Below are 19,777 nucleotides of genomic sequence, written 5' to 3'. Positions count from 1 at the left end.
ATCTGATCTGCCTGGGGATGTTGTTTATATAAATCTCCGGTCTTTTCTCCTGCTTTGGCTCCCCTTTTGGTAACGGCTTTTTATCCTTTGTCTCCTGCCCCTTGGTACCCTTTCTTCTACTGAACTCCGCTCGTTCCCTTCTCGTCAGGCATCTCTTAGACCTTTGCTGAGCTGGGTCCCTGGCCGCTTGCATGGCATCTAGGCTAATTACGCAAGATGTTTCACTCCCTGGGGCATTCTCTCCGGCTGGCCCTGCCTTTACCGGTTCTCCTGCCCTCGGCTGTTCCTGGGTGGGTATTACGCCTCCTCCCTTTTCTTGAGGCAGGAGTAGCTCCCTCAGCTGATGTCTCAGCTGGTTCATTTCTGTGACACTCCACCTCTGCCACTGTTCCCAACTCTGGTCCCACTCCGTTAGGAATGTTAACAGAGCCTCTTTATGTAGGGTCCCTGGTTCTTTCCCCACAGGTCTCTTTTCTCCTGTCTTGCTCTCTTGCGGCCCTGATCTCAACTCCTCCCTAGAGTCCTCTGGGCCAAGGTCGCTGGGGACTTGCTCTGGCCCAAAAATCTGTCCTAATCTCAGGCTGGGTGTTCCCCAACTGTGCTTCTACCACTTCAGGGATTCTTTCAGTGCTTCTCTATCTTGACATTCTGTTTTACCTGCCCCCTTGTATTCTGCTAACTGGTTTTCAAGACCTTCCAGCCTGTCCCAGACTCTCTCCAGGGTCTGCATCTGTTCTGTTGGGCGTTCCTTTTCCTCCGTTACAGTCTGCAACTGAGCCTGCAGTTGCTTGGTCTCCTGCTCTCCTTTGAGGGGCAGCCCTTGCTCACAGACCGTCCTGTAATCACTCATAAATCCTTGCCCTTTCCCCAGCTCCTGGTTGGACTCCTGATCAGTTTCGACTGCTAAGTTAGGGCTCTCTATCCTCTTGTTCTTCATTCGTTCTGTCAGCTCCTCTGCATGTAAATTCCTCTGCCTCCTGTCCTCTAGTTGTGCTCCTGCCTGCTTTGGGGAACTCCGTGAGTACTTCCCCCAGGTCTTGTGTCTTTGCAGCCATCTGATCATTTGCCTTATGCAGTATCCTAATTTCCATTTCCAACCTCTGGATCTCTCTCTGGCTATTCTGCACTTCCGTCTGTAATCGTTCCTTTCTCCTGTTCATCTCTACCCCCTTAGCCTGGCTATCTGCTAAGTGGATTTCGAGTGATCGCACTTGATGCACCAATTTATCTCTTTCATTCTCCACCTTCTGCACCTGGGTGCATATCTCCTCCTTTTCCTTCCCTAAGTCCTTTACATCTCCCTCCAGAGCTAGTCACTGCTTTTTCAGCATTTCATAGCTTGCCCTGAACAGCTTCATATGTTCTACCTCTTGCAAGAGCAACTTGTCGGTTTCTGCTGCTCACGTATAACTTTCCTGCAGCTTATCCTCGGCCTGGCTGCCCCTCCGTTGCCAGTTCTTTAGTTCCTCATGTAATTTCCTTATCCAATCCTCCTTTTCACGCGCTTGGTCCTCTTCATTCACTCTTCGAGATGTTTCTATCTCCAGCTCCCATTCTAACTGGTCTATTTCATGTTCTAGTTCTTTCTCTCTTAGTTCGGCAAAGTGGTCGGGTCTCTGACCTCCCCCGTTCCTTGCCTGCATCGTCCTTATCTTGGTGCTACCCTCACCGGGTTGGCCTTGGTTTTTGCTCTCAAAAATTCCAGGCAATGGGTATAATTCCTTCAGGCCAATCTATTGCCGTGGTCCTACTGCCTTACTATCAAACTGTCCATTTACAATTACGGCCCCTGGGTTCGTTCTCGTTCCTGATTCTATGCATGCCTGAGTAGTTTCCCAGCCAATGCACCACTGTGGCAAGGACGGGACCTAGGGGTGCCGTGAACTCCCCTAGCGCCCCCTACCTACTGTGCCAAATCAGTTTCAAATGCACCCTCACTAGCTCGCGCGCCATGTCTTTGATGGTAATATTGTTAAAGGGAGGCTGCCTTTTTACCCTCTTTGGCATGGTGCCTTGAGATGTCCCAGTCCGTGCCCTGCCTTTGGTGACATGGTGCACTCTAACCTCTGGGGCTACGTGTGGGCTCTACAGTCACCCAGGCCCTCCCAGGCTCTCTGCCTCATCTGTTACCCGTGCCCTCATGGATGCTTTCCAGCTCGTCTCCCTATCTGCCTGCGCCCTCTTGGGCACCCCCTAGCTTTCCTTGTGGCTTTCGACTGCACTGGGGCTTTGCCTCGTGATTCCCACAATTGAGGCTTAGGTGGCCATAGCCATGCCTGGCCCCCAGGCCCCCTTCTCAGGTCTTATACCCCACTGCGCTCCTCACAATCGAGGCTCAGGTGGCCATAGCCGTGCCTGGCCCCCAGCCCCTGCGCCCTCTGGCGCCAGGAACCCCGACGCTACTGTGGAGCTCCTATGAGGCCTCCTCCAACCCCTACAGCCTCAGCCGGTCCTCCAGTCTTATACAACAAGAAAACAGAAAACCCACACTCCTGTGTTACAACATAAATTCCAAGCCAACTGGCTAACCTTCATTCATGTCCCTACCAGGGTTTCCTCCACCCAGTAACATCACGCAGAAGTTGCTCAGGCCATCAGGCTTCTCTTTTCTGCCTACTCCCAGCAGAGCTTCCTCTTCTTCAACTGCCAGAGGGGAACTGACCTCCAGCCTCAGCCTGGCTTGTTTATATAGGCCAGGCCCTGCCCCCTTCCAGTCAGCTGACCAAACTGGTTGTCTCGGCAACACACACCTGTGCTGCCCTGGTGACTGGCAGCTGAGCCTTCCCTTTCTCACCACTAGGGGTCTCTCACAGGTTGCTTCCATTTTAGGTGCAGGGTGCTTAAGTTCCCTGTGACACTGCTTCTAACTGAATGGGACAGTCCTGCAGTGGGGACTTCCAGTTCTGGTCCTGGCAGTAGCGGGTGTGGTGGCACCATGGAGTTCTGCTTCCAGCTGCTGCTGGCGGGGCAGGGGGTATGCAGCCTGCATGGGGCTCCCTGGGAAAGGCAGCATGGCATGGAGCCCTGAGCATGGAGCGGGTAGCCTGCACTTGTCCCTGCTTGTGGCTTGTTTTGGTTTGGCTCAGCTCTAGCAGCAGTGGCTGTAGCAGGGGGGTGGTAGGTGTCCCAGCTTCCCCTTTTGAAATGGTGGTCACTGGCAGCTGGGTTTTTTTTCCACACCACCCCTATAACCCTCCCTCCAAGTCAGCGTCTGGGGCAGCTGCCCTGTCCTAGTTGTGCCCCTGCCAAGGAGGACTACATTGTCTGGTGCATGGCACATCTAGTTGGTGCACATGTTTGTGAAGACCACATGGTGTGTGTGTGTGGGTGTGTGTGTGTGCGTGCGTGAAACTTTCCCCAGGTGTGAGTCTTTGTGTAGACAGTTCCCAGTATGTATCATGCTGTCTCAATGTGACTGCTTACATAAACCATGAGTCCCGCAATAATTTTGCTGTCTCAGTGCTAGCATTTGCACAGAGAAGGAGGATGTATTTTGCTATGTCTATGTAGGTCATGGGTGGGTAAAATATGGCTTGTGGACTGAATCCAGCCTGCAAGGCGATTTCATCCAGCCTACCAATTAATTGTACCCTGCATAGCCCATGCACCTTGCTCCCACACTTGTGTGAGGAAGGGCCCAGCCCAGGCAGCATGCAGCTTCCGGGCAGGGCTGCTACCATCACTGTCGCAGCTGTCATGGGGGCTGGGGGTGGGGCTGGGGCTGGCAGAAGTGTGGAGCCTGTACCCACGGGGGTGGCAGGAGCTTGGGGCTTGGGTAGGCAGGGTGTGAGTGGGAGGGTGTTAGGACCCCCTCATATACTCCCCGTATAGTGCACAGCCTCTGCTGTTGGCAGCAGCACCAGGCGGTGGGTCCTCATGGTGCTTGTGGCCTGTGCAGGCGCTGCTGCCCAGCAGCTCACGGCTCTAGCCAGAGTTGCACAAGGTGGCAAAGAGTACAGCCAGGATGACCTGCCTCTGTGTGGGGCTTCCTGTAGCACACATGCAGCAACTGCCACTTGTGTGCCACCAGGGGAAGCCCTGGGTGATGGAGCTGGCTACTGTCCATGCTCCCTGCTGCCACATGCAGGTCCTGGGATTCTGCCGGCAGTGGCAGGGAGTCCCATTCCCTGCTTCTGTGGTGGCAGGGAGTCTGGAAGGCAGCCAGCTCCATCGTGTAGGGCTTCCCCCGGCGGTGCATGAGTGCTGGGAGCTACACGTGTGCAATGGGGAGCTCTGCACAATAGAGGTGGGCTAGCCTGGCTGTGCTCCTTGCCACCATCTCTGGCTGGAACCGTGCACTGCTAGTTGGCAGCACCTGCATGGGCCAGGAGCACCCTGAGGGTTTGCTGCCTGCTGCTGCTGCTGCCACTGGTGGTGAAGGCTGTGCACCATGGGAGGGAGTGTGTGTAGGGGCGGTCCCACACTCCCCACCCTCCCTCACACCCTGCAAACCCCACACATTCACACTGAAACCCAACAACCCCCCACATATACATGCCCCCCACAACATACCCTATGCCCCCCCCACACAACCCCACCCTCTCACAAAGCACACACACTCTCCCTCACAAAATATACAAGAATAACATTTTATTTTTGAGCTATTATGCAATCAGCTCTATATACACTACACAAACACAGGTCATGACAAAAATACTTTTTGCACTAAAATTAAAATATGTTAAGAGTTTTAGTGTATGCTATGTTTATTTTTCTGGTTCCTTCTGGTGGCAAAGGTCAGGGGTTAGGACCAGGACTTCCAGCCCCAAGATAGCGATCAGGGGACGGGGCTACCCTTGTGGCCTTGGACAGCTCACCAAAACTCATTAAGTAGCCCTCCTGCCAAAATAATTGCCCACCGCAGATGTTGGTCATATGGCTCAGTGTGCAATATATTATCTAGGTGTAAAAACATGCATAGATCAGTGTGTAACACACTGGCTTGTTTAAAGCGTGCCTCTAGACCAGTTTCTGCCATGCCACCTTACAGTGGGTTATCATGCAGACAAGGCGGCCAGTTATATACTAAGGCCACAACGTACAAAATGGTGTCATGGTTTAGATTATGGGCTAGTTGCATAGTTATGATATGAGTATCTGTGAAGATGCGTTGTTCCAACTCATGATGTTCAGAGTGGTCACATGTAGCGGCAACACCCATTCATGAAGAATGCTCCACTTCATATATGAGAAGCAAGATTTTTTTGTGAATATTTTTTACTGGACTAACTATATAGTTGGGAGAGATGTTAGACAAGCTTTTGGGTGCAAAGTACCTTCTTCACATCTGGGAAAGAAACAATACATTTGGTCCAATAAACGATATCACCAAACAAAACTTGCTTCTTGTATCTTTTCTGGACAATCACAGGTATAACCCCACTTCAGCGCCATTGTAATAGAAATTAGGTGAAACTCCTACTAAGAATGCTCTTCTGACAACTTGCTAGTTATTGTCAGTTGCAGAAAAAAAATGTTCCCCTGACAAATAGAATTTAAAGTTCATTTACTCTGAAATAAACATACAACAGGATCTTGAGAAACAAGTAATATGATGGTTATGTGAAAAGGCTTAGTAGTTTAGGGCAAGTTCTCTACACTGTGGAGGGGATCATGCCATATGACTGAAAAATATTCACTTATTAATCAAATAACTGAACATACTATCAAGAGGCCAATATGAAAGACAAAGCAAAGATGTAGTAACAGGGTACAGGGACAAACATCTTTTGTCACTGAATCCTGCACCAAGGCTGTTTTTCATTTTAATGTGTGCAAGTTAAGAGTTAGATAAACTTGAATCTTTCTTCCACTGGTTCTCCTCTGTCTGTTTGAAAGCAAAAAAGAAACTTTCCTTTATCTCCTGAACACAGAACTCATGACTGTTTTGCAGGGAAAGGGATATCTGCTAGTTTCTATTCCCCAGGCTCTGTTTTTAATAGTCCTTCTCCCGTAATGCCCCCTGAGCATGAACGCTTGCTTGCCTCTTGTCACTTCCAGCTTTCTCAGTAAGGTGCACTGCAAAACTGAGATCCATCTTGTGTTTTTACAGCTTCTAAGAAAATGTAAAACTGTATAGCATTGGTGAAGCTGATGAGAATCCTATTTATCCTGTTGTTGAGAAATCTGTGATCATCAGCGTAGGTGTCTGCCTAATTTTTAAAATGTATCATAAGTTGTTTGCTTGCTACCAGAAAATAGGTGACAGATTTTTTAAGCATCACATAGCAGAAATAACTAGTATAAGTATAATTACTTATAAAGTAATGCCTATTTAAAGTATTGGATGCTGGAATTACATTTCAAATTCTTATTTTATCAACTGTGAAAATCATGAGTTTTGTTGTTGTATACAACTGTAATATGAATGGAATATTTATCACAATCCATACAAAATGGCGCGATATTTTTCAGTTAATTCCTTCTTTTAATGATTTGTATAAACATTACTGTTGTGGGAAATATACCTGTAATATGAGTTGAATATGAGGGTTTCCATTTTTCTAAACCCTGTGCTTGTTAATTATTATAGGTTGAAGCTGGTGATTCAAAAGATAAAGTGTTGGTGTTTTTCAAGCTGCGGCCTGATGTCATTACAGAAGATAATCTTCATAGTAATATTTTTGTATCATCTATGTTAGATTCGCCTATTACTACCCTTTATCAAGCAGTACGGCAGGTATTTGCACCAGTATTACTAAAGGTGAGTAATTTGCTGTTAAGGTATTTTTTAAATACATTTGAAGAAAATTTGCATTTTGTTTTCACTAAAAGTTTTCATATTACATGTTAATTGTTCTGAGATTATACTTTAATTTGCTTTTCTGTTAGTATTAAAAAGAAAATACTTGTAGAGTGGTTAAGGAGTGAACAATATCTTTAATTTCCATGACACTTTACAACTTTAATGCTGTGCCATTTCCCTCACTGCCCCCCCCACTTCTTTTTTACACGTTTTATTAAATATTGACTCAGGGCCAGTGCCAAGAGTATACAAACACCATTAGCAGTCTTATGAAGTAAACAGCTGCTTTGGATTCCTAGACTGATTTACACAACTTTGTTTTGCCTTAAGGCTGATGAGGCTGATTTTAATTCCATTATTCTCACTTTGGTAACTGATCATGCAGGACTAAATTATGGTTGTTTTGCTTAATTAAGGACAGTTGAATTTGGCACAAGGACTAGGCAGGATTGCAATGTCTTGCATGTGAAAGTATAGAAATTTACCTGAGGATTAATACCTTTTAAAATCATTGTACTTTTTTTTCCTTTCTGATATGGAAGATACCTTCTTTACTGCACTTTTCACAAACAGAAGAAAATTATGGCTAAATGTCTCTAATATTACAAAAAGGACTATCAGTGTTTGTAGTGCTGTTTATCACCAGTAGATTGTCCACAGTATTCATGGAGTTACTGCAGAAGGCTGTAATTGGCAGTAAACTTCATTGTTCATTTAGCAAGTTATTTCAAGTACAGAAGCAAAAGGAATAATGAAAAAACAGTTTTTGCCATGTTCTTTCATTAATATGGTAATGGCATACAATTAGTGTTTGAATTTTGGTGAAAATTTATTGGCATTTGTGGCTGGTATTCCGATTTGTTTATTCCACAGGTAATCAGATTTTCTCCTTACATATAAGTTACAGGTCCTATTCCATTGTGCCATAAAACACGTAATTTGTATTAATGGGTGACTTATCTTTGAAGGACTGATAATAGGAAAATGGTAAATATTTCTAACGTGCCATGTTCATTGTCTGAAATCTTTCTTGTAGGATGAGAAATGGAGTAAGGAATTTGATCCCAAACTCCAGAATCTTCTTAGTGAGCTGGAGGCTGGTTTGGGCACTGTTCTCAGAAGATCAGATCCTCGTTATCAGGGAACAAAATTCAGTGAAGATGATGTAAGAGGTGTGTCCTACCATTCTTTTTTTTATTATAAAACTTGAATTAGAAATGGAATATATTTTAGATTTAAGAGTTCATTACTTTTCAAAGGGTTGAAGAACCTAACAGAATAGTCTATAGCCTGCAAGCTTGATAGTTGAGCCCATGGGAACTTAATATTAAGCTGTATTACATTAAATCAGAATCAAAATGGGAACGGAATTTTGTATTCCTAAAGTGAATTTTGCTTTTAGAAGTTTGTTTTAACTAAAACTATTTTGATCCTATTCATGTGTTTCTGAATGATAGAATCAATTATTTCTTGTTTGTATTTGCAGCAATACTTACACCAAGTGATGAATTTCAGTTCTGGATTGAGCGTGCTCATCGTGGAAGTAAACTGTGTAGCAAAGAGAGAGCTTCTCATTTTAGAGATCTGTTTGAAACAATTGCAAAAGTATATATTTTTTCTTTTCTTTATCTAATCATATTTCTGTCTCTAATAAAGGATGTACTCGTGTCATATATGAATATTTATGAATATAATATTGACCCATATTGATATAAGGGCAAATTTTACTTTAATTTGTGCTTGTGTATCTCTGCCTAAGGGCTGCTAAAATTTATTTCAGAGTAGGTTTGGCTCATTAGAATCCTAATATCTGCTTTAAAAATGGATTTTAACAAAGGAACTACAGGAAGGCTCTAAAATGACAATGAGCTGATGAAAAATACTAGAATTGACAAGCAAAGCGGTGAGGGTGGATTCTGTCCTGCAAAACACTTGAATTAGTTTACATGCATTAATTGTGCCTTAGAAGTCAATGGATTAATCATGCAAATAGTCACAGTATGTTTCTTTTTTAGGCAATAAAGTGTTGGCATTTCCCTAAATATAAAGCTATCTCAGTTAACAAATGTGTTTGAAATATTAGAAGTTAAATATTTCTAATATATTATTAGCACGACTATTTTGTTTAAAAATGCATTTGGATTTTTAGGATTATTACAACTTGGATAGTCTCTCTCTATATGAAGCTGTCGATCTAGTGGAGACTACCCGGGATACTGTTGATGATATATGGAGACAAACAGAATATGATCCTTATCCACAGCCCCGAATGCAAAACCTTTTGGATGTCATAGGTAAAGCTGGGATAAAAAATAACCATACTAATTATGAATGTACAATGAATATAGTCTACAGAAAAAAAAAGTTCTTACTTTTTTTATGCCTGTCACCTGAATTCATTGAGGGCCGTATATCTGTAATTGCATCATTTAGTAGCACATTATCTTTGCAACACTTTGAAAAATAGATATGCAGTTCTGTGTGAAATGTAAAGAAAGTATTTCCACTTGTGTGATGTGTTTGGTTCAAAGGATATTTTTGTTCTTTTCTAGGTGGCTCTCTTGGTAGGTTTGTTCAGAAAAAATTGGGAACTGTACATCTGTGGGAGGATGCTTTTAATGTTGTTAAAGAAAATCTGAAAACTGGCATCATGATTTGTGAACAGTGGATAGCAGCCTGTCACCATTTAACTGGACAGCTGTGGCAACATTATGCTCCACATCCATGGAAAAATGAGAAGTTTTCTCCTGAAGCATTAGATAAACTCCAGAAACGTCTTGATGAGGTATCAAAGAAAAAAATCAAAGAGTTTCTTTGAACTGCAAATAAAATTAAGAATATTGTTTAACATTTTGCATCACTTTTATAATCAGGGCATTGTGTGTTTTGTGTTTTTGGGTTCGGCATTTACTTGACTAAGACTGATTCATTGCTAGGGAATTATTTCTGTGAAGGGTTGACATAATGTAGTTCAGGTCCTGTTTATGACCTTTGTGTTTCCTGTTTTTAAATGTAAATGATGAAACAAGTCATGCTGGGTAGCTAAAAATAAATAAAGTGATTTTCCCACTCTATTCAGCTCTGGTGCCAGAGGCATAACTAACAGGGTTTGTGACCTGGCAGAGCAGGGTGAGGTGGGAGTCTTAACTATTCCAGGATTTCAAAAGAAGCCCCCACTGCTGCTGCCATAGTGGGATTTGCCCAAGCTCTGGTTGTTGTTGCTGCTTCTCCTGCCACAAAAAGGGTGTGGAGCTGTAGCTGCTGTTGGGGTGCAGACTTTGGTAGGCCACCATTTGGCTGTGCCGAGGGCTGGTTATGCTACTGACTGGTGGGGCCCTACCTGTGGCATTCAGTCTGTAGTTTTAAGCACTGAACTTCAAGAAAGTTATGGAAAAATTATGAAGATTCCAAGGAGAGTGGCAAAAATTGTTAGAGGCCTAGGAAAGAAGACTTATGAGGAAAGGCTGAAAGAACTAGCATTATTGTGTTAGGAGAAGAGAAGACCAAGGGGGATTTCATAGCAGTCTTCTAATACCTAAGGTGTAGATATAAAGAGGACGGAGACTAGTTTCTGTGGCCACAATGGTCTTACCGCAGCAAGGGAAACTTAGGTTGGATATTAGGACCAACTTTCTCACTATGTGAATGGTTAAGTATCGGAGCACATTACCTGGATAGGTTGTGGATTCTCTATTCTTGGAGGTTTTTAAGAGCAGAATAGACAAACACTTCACTGGGATAGTTAGTTAGGAAAGGGGTTGGAGTAGATGCCTCCCTGAGGTTCCTTCCAGCTCTACTTTTCTACGATTCTGTGATTCTAGAAATAAATATCTTTCTGTTTTTAGGTACTAACTATTCGAACACTTCATGAAAAACTGACATATTTTTTACCAACTGGGGAACAAAAAGCATTGCACCTTGCCCAGGTTTTTGAGCCCTTTGCTGTTCTCAATCCTGTACACTATAACCCCTACACAGAGGTATAATGTATACTTTTATTTTCTATAAGCATTTTTATAGCTTTTTTTTGTATTTGTATATTCCATACTAACACATTTGCCTGTTTATCTCTAGCCTTTATGGAAAGCTGCAGTGTCTCAGTATGAAAGAATTATTGCACCAGCAGAACAAAAAATAGCAAGCAAATTGAAAGCATTTATTTCAGATATTCAGGACAGCCCACAACAGGTATAACTATTTTTATGATACAAAGGCTTTACTTCGTATGAAGTCTCAAATAGTTATTTTCAAGAAAAGAAAATGTTGTTTATGATTATTCATATACTTATGAATAATGTTACCTCAGGGTAACATTACCAAGGATCCTGGTTTTCTGTGTTTAAAACCCACAAATTCTCTGATTTCAACCCCTCCAAATCAGAGATTAAAATAAAATGCCACTCTCTTTATTTTTATTTTATATATACATAGATACATACATACATATATATAGACACATACATATATATGTAGGCACACACATATATCTATATGTGTGTCTATATATGTGTGTGTGTGTATGTGTATATATATATATGTATGTGTGTGTCTGTGTGTCTATGTGTGTGTGTCTATATGTGTGTCTATGTATATATGTGTGTGTCTATATATGTGTGTCTATATATATGTGTGTGTGTGTGTGAGAGTATGTGTGTGTGTGTGTATATATGTGTGTGTCTGCGTATATGCATTTATATATGTGTGTGTGTGTCTATGTATATGCATTTATATATATATGTATGTATACGTATATGTATGCGGGTGTCTATATATATACATGTATATGTGTGTTTATATATGTGTGTCTATATGTGTGTGTATGTCTATATATATAGATATAATATGTATGTGTGTGTGTTTTTATATATATGTATATGTGTCTATACATACTTATAGACACACACATACATATGTGTGTCTACGTACGTGTCTACGTACGTGTGTGTACATATGTACGTATGTGTGTGTATGTGTGTACATGTGCGTGTACATGTGTGTGTACGTGTAAGTGTGCGTGCATGTGCGTGTGTGTGTGTGCGCCTGTCTGTATATGTGTATGTGTGCATCTGTATGTATATCTGTATATGTATGTGTATGTGTGTCTATAGATCTGTGTATATGTATGTGTGTGTCTATAAATTTATACGTCTGTGTGTGTCTATATATGTGTGTATGTGTATATATTTATATGTATATGTCTGTATGTATGTGTGTCTATGTATTTATATGTGTGTGTGTGTGTGCGCGCGCATATATATGTGTGTGTGTATCAATTGAACACAACGTTTTATTGATATATTTACAATTTTAAAGCAATTTGGAAGCCTACCAGTGTCTCAATCACTATAATGTAATATATTCTAAGTATCTAATAACTTTCGTATTTGATTTTAGATTTTTTTATCATGGAAAATCAGAGCTCCACCTGTCCTCTTTGCTTACCAGGCCCAGGCCCCTCACTCCTAATCCACAGTCTCCCACCCCTGACGGTGCCGCTCACCTCCCACCCACAGCCTCCCAGCTCTGCTGGTGCTCCTCATTCCCAATCCACTGTCTCCTGGGCCTGCTGGTGCTCTTCACTTCCCATCTACAGCCCCCCAGAGTGGGGGACTGTAAATGCCTGTGGGAGCTCCACTTTGCCATGGCGAGGTGCCCCATGCCTGGCCAGCAGCAGTGAGGGGCAGAACTCTATGCTACTACCTCTGCTGCTGGTGGGTGGGCAGGGGGCGCTTTTTCCATGGCGGAGTGGGGCTTGCAGCAGCAGCAACAACCTTCCACCCCCAGTTGTGCCCTGCCATGCTGGGCCCTGGCCACTGAGCTGTGAAGGCACCAGGGGGAGGGCAGCAGGATGGGGAGCCCGAACCCATAGTGGGCAGCCCGCCCCGGCCCTGCACACAAGTCTGGGGGGGGTGGGTATGTGCTCCCCCGGGAGTACATGCAGTGGTGGGGAGCCAAAACCACCCTCTCCCCTGCCCCTGAGATGAGCTGCCCGTGGCTTTGTCCCACTCTCCACTTGGGTTCTGCGGCCGTGCATTCCTGGGCCTCAAGCCCTACACAGCTGGGCAACAGCCACAGCCCCAGCCCTAGCCCTAGCCCTGCCCAACTCTCTCCCACCCTCCCTCCCTCCCTATAGGGGCCTCAGTCCACCCTTCCCCCTCACCAGACTTACCTGTGGGATCTCTTCTTCAGATGCCTAGTGGCTATGTGCATGTGTGAGCATGCACATGTACATGGTGCCTCCTGCCTGCTTGCCGGTCCCCCTAGCCCCTTGCAGGCTGGAACTCTGCCAGCCTGCAGATTGCTCTTTGCATGTGAAAAAAACTGTGTAGTTCTCTGGTAAAATGAAAAATCTTCGTTTTCCTCAATTAAAAGGGAAAATCTGCGCTTCTTTCCATTTTTCTGCTGGCAATGGAAAACCCAGATCCCTGTTCATTAGATATTAGTTGCTGCTCTACATTTTTCTGTTCTAGCTTCTTCAAGCATTTCAGAAGTATAAGGAGCTAGTGAAACGCCCAAGCATTAGCAAAGAATTACTTTTTGAAAGGGAAACATTGCTAGCAAGACTTCAAGACTCTATCAAAGGTAACTATTAATCAAAAGACTTTCATAGTGAGTTTTTTGGTGGGGTGGAAATGTTTTATTTTCTCTCCTCTTCATACAGTAAAACAAATATACTGCTTGCTGCTATAATTAATTATTTTTTAATTGTTCTATGTTTTGTTGAACACCTATGGTTGGATTTGTATAGATTTTTGCACAGACTTTGAAGCTCGATGCCATGGTGTTCCTGGTGACATTTCTGGGCCACTTTCAGGCAAAAATCTCTCTGAAGTTGTCAATAACATTGTTTGGGTTCGGCAGTTAGAGCTGAAGGTAAGAGTTTAAATTCTTTTTCCAAACACTGACTACTGACTTGCTATAAAAATACTTGTAATGTGCACTACTAGGGAGATGGTGTACATTTGCAATACTTAATGACTTTTCTTTTTTTTTGAGACTGCTTGCCAAGTAGAATTTGATTTACCTAATACACAGAAAATTGTCTCTTTGATTAAAAAAAAAAAAAAGATACAGTGAGCAGCCTCCTACTGTGTTTTCAATAAAGTTCATTCTGGAAATATTTAAGAGAATTATAAAAACTAGCAAAGAGCAGTTACAGTGGAGTTGGGCAGCTTGAGTCATTTACTCAGAAAACAACTTGTGCTATATTGCATGCATAATTACTTCTCTGTGCTGCATCTGCTTTTGCCAATGTCATGATTTTAAGTTTTGAGAAAATCTTACTTTGCCTATTTTCTTCATGAAAATCAAGGAGTCACTGTAGTGATTTAAATATTATAATTTTTAAATGCCCTAAAGGGCTGTAACACTATTATGAGGGTAGGCAATGTTTAGGAAAATACATGTCCTAACAAGTTACTATTAAAAGGCATTGGAAAAAGTGCTTTTAGATCCTCTACATATTTTCTTATATTTTTCGTCTCTCATACTAATCTGCACAATGTTTTTAATAACCCGGGAGGGCCACTGCTTCTAATGTTGTAGACAGCCTATTTCTTAGAGGTGAATCTGTCAATATATATGTATTTAAAGAAAGATTTTTTTTACATCATTGATTTGCTAAATTCTGATGCCCTTTACCATTGTACTATAATTTTATTTCTCCCGCATATTCTCCAAATCCAGAGAATATAGGTAAGATACCAGGTTATTCACAGAGGATTTGCTCTACTTACTCTAATCTGGAAGCACACGTTTAAAAGAATGCCAGTTGGCTTTTTAGTTGCATTGTTAAAGGACTTGTATTAACCTCTTTTAGATTGTAATTTGTATTAACCTCTCTCTGACATTTATTCACTGCATTTGATGGTTGGGAGCCTGTGAGGAAGTTTTCAAAGCCAATTGACTAATTCCTTTATTTTCACAAAACTTTGTTTCTTAAGGTTTTGAGTGTCCATTGAGGCATTTACTTAACTGGGCATGCTGCTGCGTCCTCCTCCTTTTTTCTTTTTCTAAAGTATTTCTAACTGGAAATTTTGTAACTATTGTTGATCTCTTTTAGAAGAGTCACACTGACCAAAGTAAATTGATATGTTAAAAGACATGTTAGAGTCAAAAGCAATTAAGGAAAGGTTGGCTACTGGAAGTTGGAATACATGGCCTAGCACAGAATTTGGGATCCCAATGGACATGGCTATCTGCAGCATCCCCTACGCTGCCATTCAAACACTGCCCTGTGCCACTGCATGCTTCCAGACTTGCGCTGCTCCACGGATGCAATCCCACACCACTGTACATCCCCTGCTCTGTGCTGCAACTCAGCCAGAATGCTGCATGCCCCCTACTCTGTGCTGCTGCCCATCCAGAGCCCTGCATGCCCCCCACTCTGTGCTGCCGCTCCCCAGAACACCACGCTACCTCATAGTCCTGGCTCACCACTGCTACCCTGCCAGAGCCCCACACCACCGTGCATCCCAGCTCCACACAGCTGCCTGGCTAGAGACCACACACCCCCAGCTGCACGCTGCTGCCTGGCCAGAGCACCCCACCTGCCCCAGATATGCCCAGGTGCCTGAATATGACCTCCACACTGCTGCCTGGCCCCAGACCTGTGCTGTCACTTGAGCATGGCCCCACTGTTGTTGCTGCTATGGATCTGGCCTGGGAGCAGTCCCTACAGCAGGTGTGGGCAATTATTTCAGGTGGAGGGCCACTTAATGAGTTTTGGTAAGCTGTAAAAGGCTGCAAGGGTAGTCCTGCCCCTTGATAGGGACCCCGACCCCTGGTTGCCATCTTGGGACCAGAAGTCCTACCCCCTAATCCCTGACCTTTGCCACCAGTCCCTCCCCTTGCCCCCAGAAGTACTGCTTTTGGGAAGGGGGTTTGCCATCTTGGAAGTGGAAAAAAAAACAAATTATGCTTGATCTGCGCCAAAAGGTTGAGAAGCATCTACGCTGCCATCACTGCTGCCTAGTGGGATAGTGGTGGCAGTGAAGAGCGGACTCAGGGCAGCCCAGCATGGTGTGGGCTCTGGGCGGCTGCAGCAGGAACAGCCCAGTGGTGGTGATGGGGAGGGGTCACTTTTCCTCCATACTGAGCTACAGCTTCTGACCTGTGCCACCACTGCTGAACCTGGGCAGGCGAGCCCGGAGCAGGCATGGGGCACATGGGGTTGGCGCTGTGTGTTGCGGGTCTCTGCTGGTACCACAGGCTTGGGGCCAGCAGTGACGGCAGCCAGAAGGAGCTGCCACCACCTGGGCTGTCTAGAAAGGTAGTCCAGCTGTGAAGCCAGCCCAGCCCCACTGTGTGCCTAGGGGTGGCAGGCCACGCCATGGCTGGACTGTGCCTTGGCTAAGTGGGACTGAGGGACCTACTGCAGGCGAGAGAAAGACCTTCTACAGGCTGGATTCAGCCCACAGGCTGTATTTTGTCCACCCCTGCCCTACAGTCTGGGACAAGCCTGGCATGAGTTGGACACTTCTAGTGCAAAAGAAACAGACAGGGACTCTGACATACATTATGTAGGTCTCAGAGGGGGCATACAAATGTTTTCTGAAGACTGATATGCTCTCGCAAAAGAATCCCTCTCTTGGAAAGCTTAGGTTTATATTAGTGGGTCTTTTATGTGTTATGCTTTGTAATTAATCTTTATTAGTAGTAGTAGCCTTTAAGAGGAAAGGTGAAAATTCAGAAGATTCAGAAATTCATGCCTCCTTTAGCTTACATTTGTCTAATGGGGTTTTGTTTAAGGTGGATGATGCTATCAGGATCTCAGAGGCTCTTCTGTCTGACTTGTCTGGATTTCAGTCTTTTCGAAGAAATGCAGATGATCTTTTAGAACAGCTTAAATTATATGAACAAGATCAATTTGATGATTGGTCCAGGGACATTCAGACAACATTGTCAGATCCCAGGTTGGGACTGTGGTAAGTATAACATATTTTTAAAAAAAGGAATGTTGTTTCAAAATTGGTATTATGGTGTAATCTAAAAAGAGCTGGTAGAGAGAGGGAGAACGGTGGTCTGCTATAGAAGAAAAAATTAATTGAGAAATAAATCAATTCATTGTCATTTTATTGTTATAGATCGGGGGGCAGGCAGTTATTTCGGGTGGAGGGAAGCTTACCTATTTCTGGTGAGCTGTCGAGAGCCTCATGAGTAGCCCTGCCCCTTGACAGTTGCTCTGTCCCTGGTTGCCATATTGGGGCTGGAAGTCCCACGCATTCCCCTGAGTGCCACCCCACCCCCCATGCCTGACCTTCACCACCAGAAGTCTCTCCCCTTGTCCCAGAAGTATTCCTTTTGGTAAGGAGGGTGCTTCAATCTTGAAACCAGAAAAAAAATCCAAATCATATACAAAAAAATAAAACATCACTATAACGTATTTTAATTACATTTTTTAAAAAAATTGTACTGATTTATGTGTTTGCAAAGTGTATGTAGAGGTGATTGCATAATAGCTTCAAAATACAGTCTTACTGTATATTGTGTGGGCAGTCGGGGGGTGTATGTGAGGGGTGTGGTTGGGGTGTGTGTGTGGGGTAGGGTGAGTGGGTGTGGGTTATGTGGTGGGGGTCTGGGCTCTGGGAAGGTGTGGGGTTATGGTGGGTGGGGTTATGATGGGTGGGGTGGGAGAGAGAGAGAGATAGGGCTGGGCTGCTGGCTCCATTGCATGCAGCTCTTGTGGGCTGTGTGTAAGTCTCACACGATGCAGCCAGGCAGACCCTGCACTCAGGCTCCTGCCACCCCACCTTGGGTTCCCATGAAATCCAGGGCACCGGCATGGGCTCCTCACTCCCATCCACTATCACCACTCACCCACCACTTCCCTCCTTTCCCTCCCGCAGGCCCGCCCTCTACTGCTGCTGCCACTTCCCCGCCACTGCCACTGCTGCCACCGCCCCCCGTCAGTGCCGCTTCCTGCATTGCTGTCACTTTCTGCGGCTCCCATCACACCCCCTGCTGCTCCTTATGCTGCTGCTACTTCCTGCGGTCCCCTTCATTTCCCCCATTACTCCCCACACTGCTGCTGATTCCTGCTTCAAAATACAGTGGTGTCATTCACCTCACCACTCCCCCTGCTGCTCCCTGCGCCACTGTCACTTTCTGTGGCCCCTGCTGCTCCTCACGTCGCTGCCGCTTCCCGCAGCCCCCACTGCATCCCTACTTCCCTCTGCCTGCCATTTCCCATGGCACCCAACCCCACTCAGTATCTGAAAGTATGTTGCAAGTGCTTTTACTGGCCCTAGTCTCTATCTTTCTGGGAGCTGGACAGCTTTAAATACTGTTTGCTAAAAACCTAGGTGGGAAAAATGTAATACATATAATTGGATGCAGCATTTTGGAATTTGCTTATTGTATGCCAGTTCAGAATACAACTAAGAAAGGATGCATGACAAATTATAGTTAATAATTTTCAATATTTCATTTTGATTTAGCATACAAGCTAGCAGTCCTGTTATGGAACTGGATCATTCTGATGGATCACTAAAAATACATTATTCTGATCGTTTAGTGACTCTCCTAAGAGAAGTTCGTCAGCTGACAGCACTTGGTTTTGTTATTCCTGCTAAAATACAGCAAGTTGCAAACACTGCACAAAAATTCTGCAAGCAAGCAGTTATCCTTAAGCAGGTATAAACCATAATCACTATCTGTACTGATTTCTGTATCTTATTAATTGAGTATTTCTAAATCATAATCTTTCTATTTGATTATCAAGCTAATAAGCCAATTTTGCCAGAGGTGTGAAAAAATCATAGTCCTTTACCTGACATGGCAGTTCTTGTAAAACCCATGGTGTGGATGGAGCTCTACTGACAGAGTGTTTTTGTTAGCTTAGGATGGGGTGAGCAATTATTTGGGCCGGAGGGCCACACAGTCTGTTTTAGTGACCTGTTGCAGTGTGGGTCAGCACCCTCTGCACCCCCATCCCCCAGTCTCGCCCCCCCCCCACAACTCACCAAAACTCCCTATGTGGAACGAGGCCCCAGGCAGTGGTGTTCAGGAGCTGGAGGGTTGGGTGAGGCTGGGATCACAGCGCAGGGTTATAGCCAGGTCAGAGCCATGTTCCAGTGTCTGCATATCTCTGCAATGGGGAATGGATCACAGCTCTGCCCCACCCCAGCCCCATGTGGTCACTGCCCCATGATCCCAGCCCCAAGCATGGATGCAGCTCCCTGTGCACCTTGCCTGTACAGCTGGAGCTACTTTTGGGGATGAGGTTGGGATCTTGGGGTAGTAACAACTTGGGGCTGGGACAGAGTTTGAAGCCACCATTGGGCCTCACTGGGGGGATGCAGCACCTGCAAGAGGGAAAGGAGGGCTGCAAGCCCTGTGGGCGAGGGTTGGGAGAACCTTACTTTCCTTCCCCTCGCCCACCCTCTCGCCCCAGCCCAGGGCATGCAGCCCACAGAAAAGGGCAGCCCACAGGGGAAAGGTGGGGAGTGGACTTGAAGGTGACTCCATGCCTTGCCACTTGCAGCAGTCAGGACTGGGCTGGGGCTGGAGGATGTGGGTGGTGCTGGGGCACCCCTGTCCTGTGCCTACCTGCAGCTTATCTTGGGATGCCTGCCTAGTGGTGGCAGCCATGCCGGCTAAGCGTAGGGTGAAGTGGTGTAGGGCAGAGTGGTATAGGGAAAGTGGCATTGGTGGGAGCCCTGGTAAGACCCTGGATGTAGCTTCCCACTATAGCAGTCTGCTATATGTGGTCTCCATGGAGACTGGTCTCCCAGACCCAGTCTTGGGCGCAGCACCCTCACTGGGGCTTCTACCATTGCCCCAGCAGTGCACCGCTTTGCCGCTGCTGTGTAGATATTCCAGGGTGAACTGTGGGCTGGCATGAGATGGGGGTGCCCTGGTGTCACCTGGAGGGGCCGAGGGATCAGCTCATATTTTGCCCATCCCTGTCTTAGGTTGTCTTCAAAAATGGCATAGCTTCTCTGGCAGATGAATCCCTTTCCTTGACAATGTATATACAGAATGGAGGGGAGGGCTATGCTGGCCTAGCTACGCAGGTAGAGACTCTGTAGT

At 45.0% G+C, this 19,777-nt stretch overlaps 1 protein-coding gene across 3 annotated transcripts in view; it reads left to right on the top strand.

The window, feature by feature from the left end:
* The window catches only part of DYNC2H1 (dynein cytoplasmic 2 heavy chain 1), a 464,482-nt gene that overhangs the window by 7,264 nt on the left and 437,441 nt on the right, over positions 1–19,777 (top strand). For all 3 annotated transcript variants that reach the window (XM_090030141.1, XM_090030133.1, XM_090030125.1), the window contains exons 2-12: positions 6,533–6,703; positions 7,782–7,917; positions 8,232–8,350; positions 8,895–9,039; positions 9,298–9,530; positions 10,591–10,725; positions 10,820–10,933; positions 13,216–13,327; positions 13,494–13,618; positions 16,496–16,671; positions 18,184–18,379. In XM_090030141.1, the coding sequence (XP_089886267.1) occupies positions 6,533–6,703; positions 7,782–7,917; positions 8,232–8,350; positions 8,895–9,039; positions 9,298–9,530; positions 10,591–10,725; positions 10,820–10,933; positions 13,216–13,327; positions 13,494–13,618; positions 16,496–16,671; positions 18,184–18,379 (1,662 nt within the window). The remainder of the gene's footprint in view (positions 1–6,532; positions 6,704–7,781; positions 7,918–8,231; positions 8,351–8,894; positions 9,040–9,297; positions 9,531–10,590; positions 10,726–10,819; positions 10,934–13,215; positions 13,328–13,493; positions 13,619–16,495; positions 16,672–18,183; positions 18,380–19,777) is intronic.

This window comes from Crocodylus siamensis, chromosome 1, assembly GCF_052110815.1.
Source record: "Crocodylus siamensis isolate JL-2025a chromosome 1, ASM5211081v1, whole genome shotgun sequence".
NCBI lineage: Eukaryota > Metazoa > Chordata > Crocodylia > Crocodylidae > Crocodylus > Crocodylus siamensis.
This window is presented reverse-complemented; position numbering and strand designations above follow the sequence as displayed.